Source organism: Heliconius melpomene, chromosome 9 (assembly GCF_056956725.1).
Source record: "Heliconius melpomene rosina isolate 202511_hmr_F chromosome 9, ASM5695672v1, whole genome shotgun sequence".
Lineage (NCBI taxonomy): Eukaryota > Metazoa > Arthropoda > Insecta > Lepidoptera > Nymphalidae > Heliconius > Heliconius melpomene.
The window spans coordinates 6,875,622-6,896,058 of record NC_140397.1 but is presented as its reverse complement, the minus strand read 5'-3'; the positions used below and the strand labels follow the sequence as shown (position 1 = coordinate 6,896,058).

Genomic DNA, 20,437 nt, shown 5'->3' with positions numbered 1-20,437 from the left:
CACACTTGCTGTATATCTGTTGCCGCTGTAAGAACAAATATTGAAAAACAAAATAAAATAATTGTTAATTTGGCCGTTTTATAGATAGATATGGAACCCTTTTTCCACATATCCATCTCACACTTGGTCAGTTTTTTTATAATACACCTACATTTTGTTGTTTATCTCCCAAGTAAAATTTATGTCTGATTAACGTGTTCAAGAATGAAATGTGACAAAATCGGTCATTTGTCAAACTTTTGTGATAACTGTTTTTGTTCTTCAGAATAACGCATCATTTTTTGATAGAAATTTCTGATATTTTAAATTTTGAAATAGAACCCACATTATCCCACTGAACCATGACAGCTTAGAAAAATAACTATAAATTAATTATTGGGTTATGCCTATGGAGAACAGCAGGCGTCAACAGGCTGACGTGATGATGATGATAAAATGATTGTTGTTTTAGATTTGTAGAAACCAGCCTATCAGGGTCTGTATGCAATCCATCTGTATCACCATGTATAGGAGGCTTCGCCAGACTTGCAACTCTTATACGAGAAGCACTTGTAAGAGACCCAGAATCTTTAGTTTTGAACGCAGGTGATACATTTCAAGGCACTATCTGGTATAATTTGTTGAGGTGGAATGTTACTCAGGACTTTATGAATATGGTGCATCATGATGCCCATGTTAGTAAGTTATTTAAAATTTATATTCACATCTAATTCTATAAATCTTAGTTTTTAGTATTTTTATTTTAAGACTTATTAAAACCTAATGATAAAGGTAAACCTTATAATGAGTGTTTTAAGACTTTTAAATTCAAACTTGATTCAAACAGCGCAGTGTATTCATTCATTTCATTTAAATTAGAGCTACGATATATATTTTTTATTTTTTCCTTTTAGTCATCTCAGTACTCTATTATTTTTACAGGTTCTTGGCAATCATGAGTTTGACAATGGAATTGAAGGTGTAGTTCCATATCTTCAAGAATTAAAATCTCCAGTAGTGACTGCAAACATAATCGATGATGAGGAGCCTACTATTCAGGGCTTGTATCAACCAAGCATAATAGTTACCAAAAATGGGCGGAAAATTGGCATCATTGGAGTAATAATATCCTCTACAAATGTGAGTTTTAATAGTATAACATGCAAGTACTAATATATACCTATACTTATTCTAACATTATCGATAAATAAGATAATATAATAAATTAATTAGTAGTAGTCGGTGCCAAGTAAAACAAAAAGGCTTAGTAATTAGATATTGTAGTAAAGGTGTAGTAGCATTAGCTTGACACCGACTTCAAAATTATAAAATCTTTATATAATTATTTTTCACTTTTTAGTTCGTTGTTAGAAGTCGGTTTTTGTTTTTGTTAAAAATTAATTTATTTTACGATTTTTAGTGATGGGTAGATCTTAAAATGATGCTTCTTGAACGAGTGGTGATGGTGGTGGTAGTGGTTGTCAACGAGTGGTTGTGATTGTTCTATGTAAAACTTCATTTAATTAGCTATTATTTTTGTGCAAAGTTACATTTTGGTATATTGACAAGAAGAAACATAAAAAGTATTCGGGTGAATTCGGAATCTCCCTTTTTTGAAGTTGGTTGAAAATGAGAACATCCTCTTTTTTGAGATTGGTTGAAAAGAAATGCAATGATCAGGAATCTCACTTCTGACATCAATTTAAAAAATTTTTGCTTGTAACTATTACAGTATAATTATTTTTTGACCAAAAAAAACAAACTTTCTCAATTTTCTCCGGATTCCATAATCGAAACCTAACCAAACTTTCACCAAATTATCCTTGAAGTGTATCCTTTCAAATAAAAAAAGAATCATCAAAATCGGTTGGCGCGACATTGAGTTATTCGGCTATTAGTCGCGCACATGCATAATGCAAATTTAAGACTTATGTGATTTTCTCATGGATACCATTGTCAGACATGGACCAAAAAAAAATGGGACCATTCGGGAAGCTATACCATAAAATTATCAAAATCGGTCCACCCAGTTAAAAGTTATGAGGTAACAAACATAAAAAAAATAAAAAAATAAAAAAAAAAATACACTCGAATTGATAACCTCCTTTTCTTACAGAAATCGGTTAAAAATAAGATAAAATGCCGCATTTGTGTGTGTGTTGTGTGTGTATCTATGTGTGTGCTAATGTATATGTGTGTGTATAACTATATAAGCAATTATGTAGATTGAAACCGTTTAATTTGGTTTCTAAAAGAATCTGCAGATAAATGGAAGAGATCAATATGAGAATACTTTTTATTGTATAATAATGGTACCCGAGAGAAAAAAGAGTTAGCCGCGTATTTAGTATGTGATGTAGGTACATAAAATAGATTAGACTGGGCTTTTCTAGTTCTTTTTATAGGTACGTTGATATTTAGACATGAAAGCAATTCGGGTGAATCAATGCTGCCTGACAGAAGGTTATAAATTATCATCAAGTCCAATAATTCACGACGATCACTTAGCGAAGTAATATGAAAGTGTTTACAGCTTTCCTCGTAGGTCCCAAAATTCCTATATATTTTAAAGTTCAGGTGTTTAATAAACTTTACTTGTATAGCTTCAATAGCATTTATATATTTAGCAAACTGAGGATTCCAGATACAACTACCATACTCTAATATGCTTCTTACAAGCGCAAAATAAACACTTTTTATACAATTAATGTTTTTGAAGGGTTTACATGAACGAATAACAAAACCTAAATATTTGTAAGCTTTATTCGTAATGTAATTAATATGTTCATTCATTTGCAATTTGCTATCCAATAAAATCCCTAAATCACGAACCAAATGAGTTTTGTTAATTGGAGAGTTATTAATAATATAGGCATGATCGATTAAAATGTTTTTTCGTGTAATAGTAATTTGACTGCATTTTTCGACATTATTTTTAGAGTTACGGTCAACGACCCATTTCATTTAATATCTATATTGTAGAAGTAGACCAAATAGGTACTCGGTTATCTTCGATTTCCTCCTTATGGGATTTAGAATGACATCACATTATTTTTCGAGTTGCTCTCAACGAGCCCTTTCATTTGATACCCATATTGTAGAAGTACATTAAAAATAACTATTCTGCCATCTTGCATGGTCCGCCATATTACATTTAGAATGACGTCACATATATTATCGTTTATTCTCATCCAAAGTAAACGTGTATACAAAATTTCAGCTCAATCGGTTGACGATATCTACTTCAAAATTGAGCTCTATGATTTCACCCGAATCCACATACATACATTGCAAGTTAAATAAAAGCTTTTAAAAAAATGAGCTTTATAATTTTACGAAGGTTATATTATTTGATGTACCTTATTTACCTTATATCTGACAAGGCAACCACCATCCAAATTTCATATTCCCTGATAGTACTTACTGGAACCGGAGAAACTTTTAAGTCTTATAACGTAGGTCTCGTTTGATCTGGCTCCCGCTCTAGCAATAAAACATTATAATCAATCAGTCTATGACAAAAATATTTTAATAAATTAAATAAACTAAGGATATTGTAGCGCATTTGGGATTTTGCTACCTGAACACACAATTGCTCAGAGTTCGATTTCCATTCAGGGCAATTCGAACACAATTTCTTGAATTCAGTTGAAAAGCGTAGCGGGGTGTCTTAAGGTACAATTACGACTTTGCTATATATAAGCTTCCAAGCGTTTTAACCAATAAGTTTTTACAAGGGTCCATATTATTATTATTATACAAATATCTAAGTAAATATTCTATTTTGTTTATACTGGCCACACTTGGCCACTGTTGTTTTTACTCTTCTCTTACAATATAATAAGAGTCTAAAGTAAAGACATTTCTTGTTTCTTTCTGTTTGCTTTGTTCTTCTTTAAATTAAGTGTAAACTATAGTTATATAATACCTAATAACAACATTTTCCATACCTATATTATACATTCTAACGAAAGTAACTCTGTCTATCTGTCTTTTACGCAATCAGGGCCAAACCGCTAATTTAATTGTGATAAAATACACATATAGAGATACATGAGAGTACCGGGATGAACATAGGTTACTTTTTATTCTCATATTTGTAATATTGTCGATATATACCAATATATTAAAATAATTAATTTGACATGCAATTTATTCCGCCATGTTAATAGCAACTATCTCTATGCGACCGTTGCTAAGCAACGATTTGCAAAGTTTGTTGATAGAAATCGTCACCCGGAATGAGCTTGCTTAACGCATCTCTCTATTGAAAACTGAAAATAATTTCATAAATATATTTAATAAATATTTGTATAGTTCAAGCGGGCGTAGCCGCGTTCGGGTCCATTAGCTTATAATATAACGCAAGGTTATTATAATTAACATATAAGTATTTAACGAATCTTACGAATATCCACACCTATGTGTAAATTATTCAAGTTATAAGTTTACGAATATAATTATTGTGTTTTTCAGTAAAAAAAATGATTTTATTATAAAATAGTACAAAATAAATAGTAAGTATGTTTAATAATTATATCGACGGGACTCAACGCCGCGTTTTTTGTTTTTTTTTTTAAAACTTGGATATTAAAAAAGCTTAGACGAATATAGCAATGGATAGAATAAAAAGCCAAAGAGGCCAGTCGTGGCGTGTCTTAACACGAGGTTCCCTCAGCCTACCCTACTGAGTGCGGGATACAGCGTGAAGCAACATCTACTAGGAACTATCCCTCCCTCCTATCAAGTTGTCTTTATTAATTGTTTCAATAAAATTCATGTGTAATTGTGTATTGTTTTAACTATTTTTACTTTTTATTAAGCGTGGTGTTCATCACGATTCATTCGCACCATTCAACATGCAATTGGTGCACGTAAGGAGTGCATTAACATTAAATTTCCTATTGTTATAGATAGCCTTAAACGTGTTAATTTTTTTAATATTATTTTTTTATTTCATTGTAATATAATATAATTGCTTCAATTATAGTTTTTGTAGGTACGTCTCACTGCATTTGGTTAAATTACACATAATTATTTTCAAGATGTTATTATATAGATAGCTATAATAGTAATTTCAATTACATTTTTATATGCTGTTGTACGTTTTTTGTTGTTGAGAAAAACGGATATAATTGAATGAACAATAATTGTGAATTTATATTTTGCATTTTGTGTTGAGGAATTGAATAATTGGACGATGCTTGGTTGCTATATGTGGAATATGTGAACACTAGTGAAGCTAAAAAATTAACATCATCTGTGAGTTTGATTCATTTATGTATAAACTATATAACATACTAGAAGTACCCTTATTGCTACGGTACCAACTAAAATATATTTCAAGGAAAGACATTACATAAATATTCAATTAATATTTAATCATTTTATTGATTTTGTTCATATAAACTTTGCTAAAGATGATCACATGATCAAATGCTTACTTTACGATTCTATAAAGAACACACAGACAAACATTCATTTCTATATATAAAGATGAAACATGAACAAATTATTTTATTAACAATAAATCTTTTTTATAATAATTTATATTTAAAAATGTAAAATTGATTAACTAATGTAATAAAAGTATATTCTAATGAGTTCTGTTCTTTTCAATCAGCTTCACGCTGTATCCCGCACACAGCGGGGTAAGCAGAAGGAACACAGTGTTTAGACACTCCGTTCCCCATTTTTTGCCGAATTCTGGAGGCATTGCGTGTTAAGTAGCACGACTCAACGCCGCGCTTTGCCTCGACACCAGAGCGAAAAAATGCAAATATAAACGTAAATAAATATTTCAGTTCCTCGAGTGGGGATCGAACCCACAACCGTCGCGTTACAGTCACACCTTTGTGCCGCTGCGCTACTACGGCCTCATTTATAACAATAAATATATCTTTTTATTAATTATATAATAGATCTTTTTATGACAATCTATATATATAAAATCGAAAGGTCACTCACTCATCACGAAATCTCAGAAACTACATGTGCTAGGAATCTGAAATTTTGCATAGGAGTTATTTATAGGACGTGGGTGTTCGCTAAGACGGGAACTTGCAATATTCGATTTCTAAGGGGTTGTTTTTGGGGTCGAAAGTTTGTATGAAACTTCGTTACTATAAATGCTAGGAGTCTCAAATTTTGCATAGACGTCAGTAGGACGTAGTCATGGCGACAGAAATAATATATAATAATAACATAGTTCATGCGGGTGAAACCGCGAGCGGGCCGCTAGTAAATCTATAATATTTTGCAGAACAATCACTTAATCTAGTGACAAGTTGTAGGACTGATGTTTTGAGGCTTCATTCACTGTGTAATGGCACTTCTCCACCCTCATCCTTCCTACATCCTTTCACCTTGTCCCAAGTTTATCCGTCCCTTATATGATCCTTCCTCATAAAGTTCTCCGTACCTTTAATTTTCAATGTTTTTTTTTATGCTTCTTTTTACCAATTTCTTCTTTGACATTATCTCTCTTTGTACCAATCTCCTTTGTGTTCTCCATACACACGTTGTATGGAGAACACAAAGGCATTCGCGAATTGATTAAGTGCTGAACTGGCACAAATCGATGTAGGTAACATTACCGTGAAATTACCTTTTGGTGTTGTTTTATTGAAATTAAATTTATGAGTTTCTTAATATATTGATGAACAAGAACAAGCGATATATAAGATTTCATGCTTATTGAATGCTAATAGCTAGTTAATAATAAATATGTATAGAACTAGTAATCGTAGTACTAGTATTTTGTTTTAATTTTGTAAGGAAATTTAGAAGCAAAAATGGAAAAAAAGCTGTATAAGTAATATAATTTTGTTTTCTTTGCTTATTATTATTTTTTTTTAACATAATAGACATTTTTAATACATATTTTTTTAGGCCAAAGGCCTAAGGCGCAGGGGCACAAGTGTGTTATTATAAGCGCAACGGTTGTGTATTTAATATTTTTATTAGGTTGCTTATCGTTCTCGTTTGATAACGAGGCAAAAATGGGGAACGGAAGTGTTTTAACACTAGGTTCCCAAGTCCCCTCTAACTTGCTATGTGCAGCGTGAAGCATGAAGCTAACCCACTCCGTTACCATTAAGATCATTCCACCCCCATTTTCCATCAAATTCTTGAGCCGCGGTAATCAGCCGTATTTTGCTTCATTACCAGAGCGAGGAAATGGATATATTGAATATTTCATTCCCCGAGTGGGTATGGAACCCATACACCCACAAACGTTGCTTTTACAGAATCACGTTTGTGCCCCTGCGCCACTATGGTCTCAAAAACTTATGTAACTTAGCGCAAAAAAATATATTATTACCATTTAAATCTTAATTGCATATTCTACAATATTTTTTATATTAATTATTTTTAATTAACATACTAAATAACCTTGTAATAGTAGTAGTTGTGATAATTTATATTTTTTTATAATTTTAGTAATCAACTTTTATAATATTTTTTTTAGTTTCACGCTACATCCTGTTCATAGCAGGGTAGGGAAAGGGAACCTGTTATTCTAGTGTTAGGACACTCCGTAAAACTGTAAAAGTCAGCTTTACAATTGTGATCAGAAAAGTTATAAATAAACTGCTGTGTGCGGGATACAGCGAGAAGCTAATTGTTATTTTTATTTTGAAATAGGTACATCCGATATGGGATGCTGGGCGACAGATGTCACATTGTCAATATTATTTTATAAACATACTAGTGGACCCGAACGCGGCTACGCCCGCTTGAACTATATGAATATTTATTAAATATATTTATGAAATTATTTTCAGTTTTCAATAGAGAGATGCGTTAAGCAAGCTCATTTTGGGTGACGACTTCTAACAACAAACTTTGCAAATCGTTGCCTAGCAACGGCCGCATAGCGACGGTTGTTATTAACATGGCGGAATAAATTGCATGTCAAATTAATAAGTATTTTAATATATTGGTATATATCGAAAATATTACAAATATGATAAAAAATTGTATTTCTATATGATTACTTTATCACAATTAAATTAGCGGTTTGGCCCTGATTGCGTAAAAGACAGACAGACAGACAGACAGAGTTACTTTCGAATTTATAATATAGGTATGGATTAAATAAACTCCCATATTAGAATAGTCGTACTCCCATATTAAAATATAGCACGTATGCTTTGGATTTGAATTTTGTAACCACTATTCCCGTGTTGTAAATGAGCAACTGAGCCACTATGATAAAATAAAAAAATATATTTAAAAATATATTATTATTCTTAATTCAAATTAATATTCTTTTAATTTTTCGGTACATTGTTTCACAAAAGCGTTTGTTTAGTTTCTTTAGTTATAATTTTTTTACATTTGCAATGTAAATTTCAAAGTTTCCGTTTCAAAAATTCAGAATACATACGATCGAAGTTCATAAAAACATTTTAAACACTTGCTAACTACGTCGGCCGAAAAATACGAATTATTTACGGTACGTAGGTTCATTAGATATCATGGATTTAGAACAAACGGCTTAAGATTCCTAATCAGGAAACTGTAAAAAATATTATCTTCATGTAGGTAGTAATTAGTTATTAACTGTGTATGGTGCTATCATTGTATATGAGATCATTTTTCATTTAAAAAAAATTGTCAAGCGAAGATTAAATTACTTTGGTCACCCAAATCGATAAATTAAATATATTGCACAATATAAATAGATTAGATTCTAAAAAAATCTTATAGAATATGCGATATATTTTATAAGTATTTTTCATTATTTTTAGAGACATATTCCATAAGATTTTTCTATTGTTTTAAGCTAAACTTTTAAAACTTTCATATTAATCGTCTCTGTAAATACGGTACGAATATACTTAGATAGGTATATAAAAAAACGAACTAAATTTTTTTAAAGCTGTCGGCACAGGTAACCTGGGAACCTAAAGTTGATTCACTCCGTTTTCTTTAAGACAGTTACGTTCTCCACTTTCCGCTGAATTCTGGAAGCAACACAGTATCTGAATTCAACAAAAATGTACCTAATAAAGTTAAATTAAATTAATAATTAACACATTATTTGGCAAACAAAGTATTTGGAGATTGTTGTCAAGTATAATGCATGTAAGAAGATTATAAGCAAAATTTTTTTTATTTTATTTTCACGCTGTATCCCGCATTTAGCAGGGTAGCAGTTCCTCATTTTCCAAGTTGTGTTGAGTGAGAAGTGAACTCGAAACCGTCGCGTTTATTATCAGACGCTCTCGAGAACGTTGTGTCCTGCTATATGCAGGGATGTGATACCGTCTTTATCAGAAATCGTTGAAAAATTAAGAAAGACTAGGAAATATTATTGACAATTTATTTTTTAATTTAATTAAATTTAATTTTTAATTATAATTTTTTTTATACTTAAATTGTAACAATGGTCGTTCCTTAATACTGATAATTCAAAATATTTCGCCTTTTCTGTCGCTATGAGAGAAAAACACGATAATTAATTTAAAAAAATAGGTAAATAAAAATAAATAATTAATTAACACTTTTGATTATTATAATTATTTAATAACATTGTAATATAAGATTATTATATTAATGTAAAAAAAATAAATAAAGTTACATTTTATTTTCTAGAAAAAAATAGACACCTACTAACATTGACGCCATTAATAATAAATAATTGCCACCATTTATCACTCGGTTCTGCCTCCTTTAGAAAATGAATATGAATATGAGTTAAAAAAACAAATTAAAATTAATAGCACTAGGGCACAAGCGTGTAACTGTATAGGTTGTGGGTTCGATTCCTGAATGACATATTTAATACACAATGCCTCCAGAATCCCGCAGAAAGTGGGGAACGTAGTGTCGTAACACTAGGTTCCCTAGGCCTACCTTGCTGTGTGTGTGATTTTCGGTGTTTCATCATCACGCGTTTTTCTCCGTCTGACATGACAAACTAATGCTAAAACACTCCGTTCATATGAGAAATATTTCTGTAAGTTATGTTAAGTCACTTTATATCGTAAAAATAGAAAAATATAGGAAAGCACCCGCCATCTTACGTTAAATTAAAAACTTTTATAATTCGAAGCCAGCAATTCTATTTGTCAACTATTTCGCGATGTACGTTTAACTTCGCAAAACTTTGTTTTGTTCTTATACATTGACGTCTAAGTTTTAGATATAAAGATAGTTATTTTACTTGGATCATTCTCAAAACAGTTTTCCTTTTAATTTTTAATAAAGTTAAATTTCACAATATTTAATAAATAATTCGAGATTTTTATATATTTTAAATTATATTTTGATAATTTTAACCGGATCAAACAATTATTACATTTATCTACCGTCAATGATTTTTTTGGTGATTTGCCTTACTGCCCTGGATTTTTGCGACACTATAATAAAACTGAGCTTAACGCTATTCAGTAGATAATAATTCCATACATGTTTATCCTGTAAATTTTCTTAAACAATGTATAAAGTTTTACTTGTTAGTATTGTTTTTACAGTTATTTTAAATTGTTGTCATGTAGAGGCAAACTTAGAGGACTCTACTACTAGTTTATTACATATATATATATATACTCAGACCCATAAAAGATTTATTAACTTTTTGAAGGCCAAAACTTGGCGTAAGAAGTTTATCTTTATTTCTCATTCCTATATCTGTCTGTCACTATTTTTACTATAACATTGTATTTGTTGTCGAAATAATAAAATATACTTAAATGTATACAAATTGTAAAGTCTACTACATACTAAAAATACCTGCATCTTTGAAAAGATCTTGCAATAATATAATATTTTTTTAAATAAAGCTGGAGGAAGGTCGCGGAAAAAGCACGGGGACCCCCCGGATGGCATGTATGAAGAGGTTGATGACAGTAGACGAGGCGAAAGAGGTATGCAGAGACCGTAGTGTTTGGCACTCCGTAACTCACAATTTTTAAATTGAAGTTTAACGAGGTGTATACTGTCCTAATTATATCACGATGATATTATAAAGACAAGCTAACCCTACAAGGCCCATTTTTTCATCGTGAAAAATAAAATATGTCCGAACTCTAGGTTCTCTCTTTCTCTATTATATTTGATGCATTTTTATAAGCGTGATTGGACCGAGAAGTCAAGAACTGACTTGAACTTGACTGACACTATAGTGTGAATCCTCTATAAAGCTACTGAATATATAAGTAAAATATAATAGACGGTAATAATTGCAGTTTGTAAGTAATTCTGAAATGGTAAAAAAGAATGAGATATTAATACTGTAGAAACTCGATTATCCGGCCCTCAGTTATACAGATTCGCGATTATCCGGACTATCAACCGCGATAACTATTTTATACAACCTACTACAATGGAACCGAAGAAAATTGATATGTACCTAAATATGTGTATAAATCAGTTGTTCGAAAATTCTAATATAATAATTTATTTTCATTTATGTTATTTTAATAAATGAATAATAATGATTTTCGTTGATATGTACTTGTTGCTTTTAATAGAGATAATATAATAACTTTGTGCTACATATGCACAAAACCAGCTTTTCGTTATACATTCGATTATCCGGATTCTCATTATCCGAATGGCTAACGACACTAATTAGTCCGGTTAATCGAGTTTCTACTGTATGAAATATAACTCTATTATCACGTTGCAGTTCACATATAACATAAGTGGTGTTTTTTATCAGCTTCTCGCTGTGTTAAGTTATATAAATAAAATATGACGTAGGGGAGAAGTGGCATGAAAGAGCCAGTTTACTAAATGAAGCAAAAAAATATATTTTTAATTAAAGAAATAAAGATTTTTTTTCTCAAATTATTATTTATTTATTAAACTAGGTAATTTCGTACGAAATGACCCTTAAGTACAATAAAAAAATAATAAAATATTTATTATATAATATAATAATAAAAAAAATATAATAATAAAATATTTATATAGAGCCAGTCTTATATTATGATGTATAACAGTGAAAATTATGCTAAACAATATTAAATAAAAACGATGTTATAATTCTTATTAAAAAGTAATATTTTTTTTTAAAATTCTATCAGTCATTTTAACATAAGTAGATAATTCTAACAAACTTTTTAAACTTATATTATTCAGACCAATCACATTATATTATTTTATTTATATTCTATTTTTCTTAATATATTAGAGGCGGATAGTTCTTTTATTAATAAAAATCTCGATAATTAAACAGAGTAAAAAAATATAATATCTTCTATCAAAAACAACATACTTAAATTATGAGATCTTTTAAAAAAAATATTGCTTGCATTCAATATAAGCTTCAAAATCTTATCTATCTATCTTTTTAGAATGGTTTTCAGGTTTTCTCAGAGTTAAACCTTTATGCCTCTTCATGAATCCCTTGAGCCAATCATCACTCGCATTTTCAATTTCTTTCCACTTGTCTGGGCAGATACCATTGGCCATGGTATAATCAAATGCCAGCTTCTTAGCTTGGTATCTTGATAGATCACAACACATTTTTGAAGATGTCTTTACAGTTGTCCACAAGCATATTCTCCTGATCTTTTGTGAAAATACGTTTATTTCCTATATTAGGACAATATTGAAATAAGATGATTCACCTGAAGCCTTTACTTTTTTAACTATATTAGCTAAATATGCCCTCGATATATTTAAGGCGCAGTGCAGTTTTGTTTATGGACAGACCTTTCTCTAAAACTTCACTAACTGCTTCTTCAATTATTGATTTTTCGGACCTTTTTCGTTTTTTTGGATCAGACTTCTCCATAATGAAATATCTGAAGCAAATAATTTAATTATGTATGTTAAGAATATTATTATAATTTATTATTATAATTAATTTACAAAATTCTAATCGGGGTCTAAATTCGAAGTCATGAAAGAGCCACCTCTTTCAAGGCCCGTCCACCCGGCTCTTTCATAACTTATTTTTAAAAAAAATATAACCTCCAAAATGACAACGATATCAAAACTTTTTAAACTCAATTTTAATGCAGTTACAAGGCCAAAATATACATAAACTCAATCTACAATCCAAGTACCCGTATTTGTTTACAATGAAATACTAAAAAACATCTCAAAGGAGGTAAAATACTTACTTTGGAATGCCAAAAACTTAAACTCGACGTGTCGGCGTCCGTTGGTTCCGATGAACTGTCAAATTTTTGTGGGTGGCGGGAAAACAATGTTGCCACTTAAAAATAAAATAATCTAACGAATTCGTCCCTAAAGTACTATAATATTACTATAATTGTGGCTCTTTCAAAACCTGGCTCCTTCATGGCACTTTTCCCCTACTAGTAATATTTACCAACTATATTATTTTTAGTGATAAAGTAGCTGTAAGTGTCAACGGTTGTTTAGTATGTATGTATATTTGTTATGTATAATAAATCTCTATATGTATTTTTATTTAAAATATATAATTTAATGGTTTTATATTTATAAATTAATGTGTTTTTTTTATTTAAATTTTATGAAGGACTCGGCTTTAACATTATACTTAAAAATAATCATTAAAAAGTGAAGAAAATTGCAATTTTTACTATATTAAACATACTGTGACTCAATAATATTTTTTAAGGAATAAATAAAAACATCGATGATTACTTTCCTTTTACAGAAAATGATGAAGTGTTTGAGTATTTTAGTGTTATTAAACTTCTTGTTTAGTGTCAATGGCTATAGAATATTATTAGTATCACCTTTACCCGCAAAAAGCCATGTAATACTCGGTGAGGCCTTGGTGAATCATTTAGCAAATGCTGGACATAAAGTGAGTACTTCTATAATTCTAAATTCTAATTCTAATCTATAATTCTGTATTCCTCTTTTTGCCAGTAGCTCAACGTAGCAGGATGAATACTGTTTCATTATACCCCTTTATGGGAATCGAATTGTAGGGCTGCGCTTATAAAATCGATGACATCCTTTATTCCCGACTGCTAAGGATGGGTTATGTTTTTCATGCGTATCTTGTATGTAATATTCTTTATTAACTCATATCTCCAGAGCCACTGGACGGATTTACATAATTGAGATATGGTTAGAATAGTCTTAGCTGCCAAAGGACTTAGAGACATGGCAAAAGCTGGGGAACAGAGTGTTTTAACACTAGCTTCCCTCTGCCTACCCTGCTGTGTGCGGGATACAGCGTGAAGCTGATAATTTTTTTTTAAATATTTATAGGTAACCTACATCACTGGATTAGCACCAAGTAAGAACCGACCGGATGTCAGAGTTATGCAGATACATGGAACTGCTGAACTTCTAATAGACGGTATTTATATTTAGCCATATTTAATTTAGCTTGCGCGATTTTTTGTGTTTCGGCCACTTATAAACAGACACTACGCGATTAGTGTCTAATTTTTGCAATTAGAGCTTAATGGCTGGAATGTAAGTTATTTCTATAAACCAGGTCAATGCATTCCCATATACGGACATGGTTAATAGTTTTAATGAAATAGTTGTCTTTATTAATATAGTAATTGGTATCTATATATAAATATTAATATAAACTTAATGGATATATTAATATTTATGTGCAATTAAGGAACGTTAGCAGTTATTAAATTATTATTTTTTTAGCTCGACGCTTACTTCATGGTTCCTTCTGTCCACACTGCTATATGCGGGATAGAATATAGCAGGGAAGCAGAAGGAACCTAGTGTTATGACACATCATTCCCATTGAGACAACTCCTGGCCTCAAGAAATAAAAAATACAATTTTTATTTTTTAAAATATATATAATTAAGCTTACTTACTTTTAAATATGTTTATAGATGAACCAGCTATGAGCATCAAATCTAAACTAGAGACATCAGGCGGCAATGAATTTGTCAATGTAGCACCGTTCACGTTACATGTAAATAAAATAACATTACAAGATCCTCAAGTGCAGAAACTGATAAGTGATAAAAATGAAGAATTTGATTTGGTTATCATCGAATGGTTGTACCTTGAAATGATGACTGGGTAAGCTCTATTTCTTTTTACTATAGAAAGGAGAGATGCGCCACAAGAGCCTCTTTTTTTCTTTATTTTAAAAGTCTTTCAATAATTTGCTTGTAAGTAGAAATTGAGAAATATGTGCCTTCACGCTAGGTACTGTCTGTCTACCTTAAAAAAAAAGACTTGAAATAACGCAATCCGTTTTATTTTTTTTTTGTTGAGGCCGTAGTGGCGCAGTGGCACAAGGGTGTGACTGTAACGCGACGGTTGTGGGTTCGATCCCCACTCGAGGAAGTGAAATATTTATTTACGTTTATATTTCCATTTCTTCGCTCTAGTATCGCGGCGTTGAAATCTGCCACTCTTGGGAAAGGAGTATCTTAATACTAGGTTCCCTCTGTCTGCTGCGTGATACAGCGTGAAGCTGATTATTATTTTTTTTTTTAATTTTTTTTTTAGGTTTTCAGTGTTGTTCAACTGCCCGTTCATATGGTTTTCGACAGTCGAGCCCCATCGTATGGTGTTACAGTTGATAGATCAAGAGCACAATCCGGCGTACACTGTAGGCATCACTTCTTTTAATGTTCCTCTTTTGACATTCTCTCAACGAGTGCAGGAGTTGGGTGCGATGATCTTTGAAAAGCTTGTCAAAAAATTGTAAGAAAAACTTTTTTTATTTTTTTTATTGGAAATATTTACCATAAAATGTTTCCAGGCAACACATATATTTTCACAAGGATAACAATTCTACGAGATTAATTAAGTCTATTCATGAATGTCTCTAGACAAACACTTTTCAAAAGATAACATTTTAAACATTTAATTATATATGTTCAAACTGTGCCACGGTTACATAAAATAATCATAGTTTTTTAATAAAAATAATCATATATTATAAATGAACTAATAACCGGTCAAGTGGGAGTCGAACTCACCCAAAGGTTCCGTTCCAATTTCATGATTGTAGGTCAACGGGAAGTACTAGTGTATGTATTTATTTTGTATGCAATACAATACAAATAAAAATTTGTAATGAAGTTGATGAGTTTGAAATTGGAGAACGATGTGTGTTAACACTAGGTTCCCAGGTTCTCGCTGCCTATCCTGATATGTGCAGGATATAGCGTGACACCAAAAAACCAATACAAATGTACAGCATTTATCACACTTCGTAAGATTCCTTCTTAAAAAATTGGGGGCAAGTATGAAAATATATATTTTTTTTCAGTTACGTATCCGGTATTGAAAATGACATATATAATGAAATATTTGCCCCAGAAATTCGTAAGAGAGGATATCCAGTACCAACATTAGAGGAATTGAAATATAATGCGTCTCTCATTTTAAGTAATTCTCATGTGTCAATGGGAACTGCTACAGTGTTGCCTCCAAGCTTGGTACATATTGGTGGTTATCATATTGATAATAATGTAAAACCTCTGCCTGAGGTGAGTTTTTTTAGTCTTTTAAGCAGAGAAGGGACTTAGTAACGTTTGATAAAAAGTGCAAATTGTTTATCTAGTACTAAGGAATGCTATAGTTTAAATAAATATTTTCATAAAACAAATAAGAGAAAACCCATTTTTAAACTACTATTTATTTTGGAGATTAACGCTTACGTCTGTTTCGACAGGGAAATTGTTTTATTTATACATCTATATTATTAATATGTAAGAGGGTCAGAGGGTACCTGGGAACATAATGATAAGACACTTTCATTCCCCATTTTCGATTCCCTCGAAATTGAAACGAACCCACAATCTGTCGCGTTTACAGTCGCACTCTTGTGCCCATGCCCAACGATTGGCCTTAAATTCACATCCATAGAAGATTAAATAATTTAAATTATTCTATCTAACATTAATAATTGTAATAATATTTTTTTCAGGATTTACAGAAATTAATGGACAATGCAAAACATGGAGTTATTTACTTTAGTATGGGATCGAATTTAAGAAGCAAACAATTTCCAGAAGTTTTAAGGAGACAGCTCTTGCAAGTTTTTGGTGAACTAAAGCAGATGGTTATATGGAAATTCGAGGAGGAACTACCAAACCGACTTAGCAACGTGCATATAATACAATGGGCCCCACAACAAAGTATATTAGGTAGCTATTATATTTTTATAAATTCTTCTTTCAATTGACTTCTGACTTAATCCTGAAATTGATACGTAAGCCTCCGTTGACGAGTCCGGCTCTCAATTGACCGGTTTCTTGAATAATAACATAATTAAATTCTTGCAGCTCATAAAAACTGTGCCTTATTCATTACTCACGGGGGTCTTCTATCTACTACTGAAACTATCCACTATGGGGTGCCTATTATCGGTATTCCTGTCTTCGGTGATCAATTCGTGAACGTGGCTAGAGGAGTACAGAAGGGGTTCGCTAGGAAGGTTGATCTATCTTATGAGATGGCTAGCGAATTGAGGACTGCTATAAACGAGGTTCTTTCCAACCCTAAGTTAGTATTTTTTTTTAGCTTGACTCTGTATCCCGGGGTACACAGCGGGGTAGGCAGAGGGAACCTAGTGTTAAGACACTCCGTTCCCCACTTGCCGCCGTATTTTGGACGCATTACGTGTTGAGTGGCGGAACTCAAAACTGCGCTTTGCCTCGGCCCCAGAGTGAAGAAAAGAAAATATTAATTTTAATAAATATTTAATTTTCTCGGGTGTTTATCGAACCCACAATCCGTCGCGTTTTATGCATTATGGCCCTGCGCTAAAAAATATATGAAATAAATATAATTAATAAATATACATTAGGATACTAATAAACAAAGAAAGAGAAAGTAAGAGATGGAGACTGGAAAAAACACCTACGTAGTTTTAAATATTTTCACACTCTATTCTCTTTCCTACTACTTTCAAGATTTCAAGTGGCACGTTTTATTAAATTACATTTTATTTTCAAGATACACAATAAAGGTAAAGGAACTAAGTAAGATATACCATGACAGATCGGTCCATCCCAGCAAAGATTTGGTCCATTGGACGGAACATGTCATAAAGACTGGAGGAGCACCACATTTACGACCTTCAAGATTTTTCATGCCTTGGTATCAAAAGTTGTATTTAGATTTAATATTAGTAATTATAGCAATATTTATAAGTATTAAATATTTATTAAGTTATTTACTTAGTTTGTTACGTCAAAAGGAAGTTACTAAAACTAAGAAATTTAACTAGTATTGGGACATTGTCCTAGGCGTTATGGTTTGTTTGTTTGTAATTTTTTAACTGCTTAACTGTAAGTTCTATATTTAAATGTCAATTTAACAATGTGTATTAATGTACATACAGAACAAAAGACATATGAAAGTATATATATTTTATTCACGCATTGCCTCCAGAATTCTGTGGAAAGTGGAGAATAGAGTGTCTTAATATCAAGTTCCCTCTACTTGCTGCTGTGTGCGGGAAGCTGATTTAATTAGATTTTTAATTTATATATTTGGTTTTGTTTTGTAGTTTCACGCTATATCTCGTACGAAGCTGGGTAAGCAAAGGGAATCTGGGATCCTGGTATTAGGACCGTCTGTTCCATGAAGACACTTTTTTCCCTATTTTCCATTTCCTCGATACATTGCCCCCCCTGCGCCATGACGGCCTTAAGTAGTATATTATAGAAATGTTTATAAATTTATTATGAGATGCTGTGAGCTCTACAGCTGTATGAAACAAGAAATTGTTATATGTTTATAAAAAAATTCCTCCCATGGTGAGTGTAATCTAAATACTTAATAAATACTTAATTGTTAAAAACTATTTTTAGCTAGGATAGAAAAATATTTATTTAGAAAACGTATAAACATTTTTTTGGAGAAGAAAACTCACGCCTCTTGTAAATAAATCGTCCAAGGGTTCAAATTTACTATATTTTTGTTTGTATATAAGTTTCCTAATTACAATTTGTATGTTATTAATACACTTGAAATATTTTGGTTAATTAAGAAAAAATAATTATTATAAAAAATTAGGTATACTAATAAAATAACCAAATTTTATAAGTTTTTACAGATTACTGCACGGTTACCTGGTTTGTTAATTAAGATTATTTGCATAATCTAATATTATGTTTATAAAATCATAAAACAGATAAGAAATTAAATTATAATTAAAAAAAATTTTTCTGGTAAAATATAAGATAAATTAATTAATAAACTTTTATTTTAAAGGCCAGTCGCGTTCGAAATGCCTTCAGAATTCGGAAAGTGGGGAGCGGAGTGTCTCAACACTAAGCTTCCCCTGCCTACCATATGAGGAATACAGCGTGAAGTTGAATAGAATAATAATAATCAATAACCTTATAATATACAGGTGAAAGCGTCTGCTTTCTTATTACGGGGGCAGCTTATAGGGAAAAATATTTCAAACCCATACCCATTTTTTTAATTTCACGATGTTTATCCACTCTGACTGACTGGCAACACTGGCCTAGCAACATGTCAAGTGATTAGCTCCTCAATTTTTATTATAAAATGTGTATTTAATAGTATTGAAATATATAATTTACTGTATATTTTGTGAAATAAACTAATTAAGTGTCATTTGTGTATAAAATAAGAAGAACAAACGAACGAAGAAGAATACGAACGTTAAACAGTGTAATCGCCGTGAGCTATCGTCTGTCAGTGTGCTAACGGAATGATTTTCAAAATTTCTAAAACCCGGGGAGTATTTATTTCTTAATTTTTTATATTCCCACACATATCTTACTACACAAAACTCATTTTTATAGTGAGCTACGTCCCTTCTCACATTTTGGCACCGTTATTGTCTCACTTTGCTTGACAAGTTGGAAGCTTAGCTGCAGACATACATATTTGCCTCAGACAAATACACCAATACAAAAAACTATACAGTACTCAATTATATATACACACTTCTATAAGTTTATATTTATATTTTAAATAATATTAAATTATAATTAACATTCTGTAAATGTAAATTGGCATCAAAATTTTACTATATTAATTTATTATTTGCCTACCTACCAGTTATATAATTTATCAATAATTTCTAAAGTTGGCTAATAATTGCTCCCATTGTTAATATTTACTATTTTACTAAACAACTTTGAACTCTATCGCCAATACCTACGACTCGATTTCGCAATTAGCCGTGAGCGGCGGTGTCCCTTTGATAGGTTTATGTATGCGTGCGTTGCGTTTATTTTTTACAACAATAATTTTATTAATTACTTTGTTTGAAAAAAAAAAAACACTTCATTCATTTTTGACAAAATCTCTTTTATTTTAGTTAATAATACAAGCTTTTATAGAGCTTTTTATAGATTAGTTGAAAACTAGTAGGCTCCAATTACTTCACTATTTGTTCATGTGTATTTACTTACAACTATTATTGTATTCAGTTATATATTTTAATAAATATATAAGTGAAAACCAATCTTCAAAAAATAAATATAAATAATATAAATAAAATACTCCAAAATAACTAGTCAATTCTATTATTTTCCCTTCTCCCTGACACGTTTTTATAGCATAGAAA

At 31.1% G+C, this 20,437-nt stretch overlaps 1 protein-coding gene and 1 long non-coding RNA gene across 2 annotated transcripts in view; one reads left to right on the top strand and one right to left on the bottom strand.

Annotated features, from left to right (window-relative positions):
* The window catches only part of LOC146536393 (uncharacterized), a 34,554-nt gene that overhangs the window by 6,336 nt on the left and 7,781 nt on the right, over positions 1 to 20,437 (top strand). The window contains exons 2-12 of the mRNA XM_085190533.1: positions 452 to 674; positions 922 to 1,119; positions 13,589 to 13,741; positions 14,155 to 14,245; positions 14,754 to 14,946; positions 15,382 to 15,579; positions 16,151 to 16,370; positions 16,811 to 17,030; positions 17,169 to 17,388; positions 17,842 to 18,114; positions 18,398 to 18,425. Of these exons, the coding sequence (XP_085046659.1) occupies positions 648 to 674; positions 922 to 1,119; positions 13,589 to 13,741; positions 14,155 to 14,245; positions 14,754 to 14,946; positions 15,382 to 15,579; positions 16,151 to 16,370; positions 16,811 to 17,030; positions 17,169 to 17,388; positions 17,842 to 18,114; positions 18,398 to 18,425 (1,821 nt within the window). The 5' untranslated portion in view covers positions 452 to 647. The remainder of the gene's footprint in view (positions 1 to 451; positions 675 to 921; positions 1,120 to 13,588; positions 13,742 to 14,154; positions 14,246 to 14,753; positions 14,947 to 15,381; positions 15,580 to 16,150; positions 16,371 to 16,810; positions 17,031 to 17,168; positions 17,389 to 17,841; positions 18,115 to 18,397; positions 18,426 to 20,437) is intronic.
* LOC146536394 (uncharacterized) lies at positions 12,081 to 13,322 on the bottom strand. Its single transcript, XR_014878252.1, has 2 exons — positions 13,065 to 13,322; positions 12,081 to 12,743 (listed from the first exon to the last, which is right to left on the bottom strand). It is a non-coding gene; the product is annotated as an uncharacterized LOC146536394 (long non-coding RNA).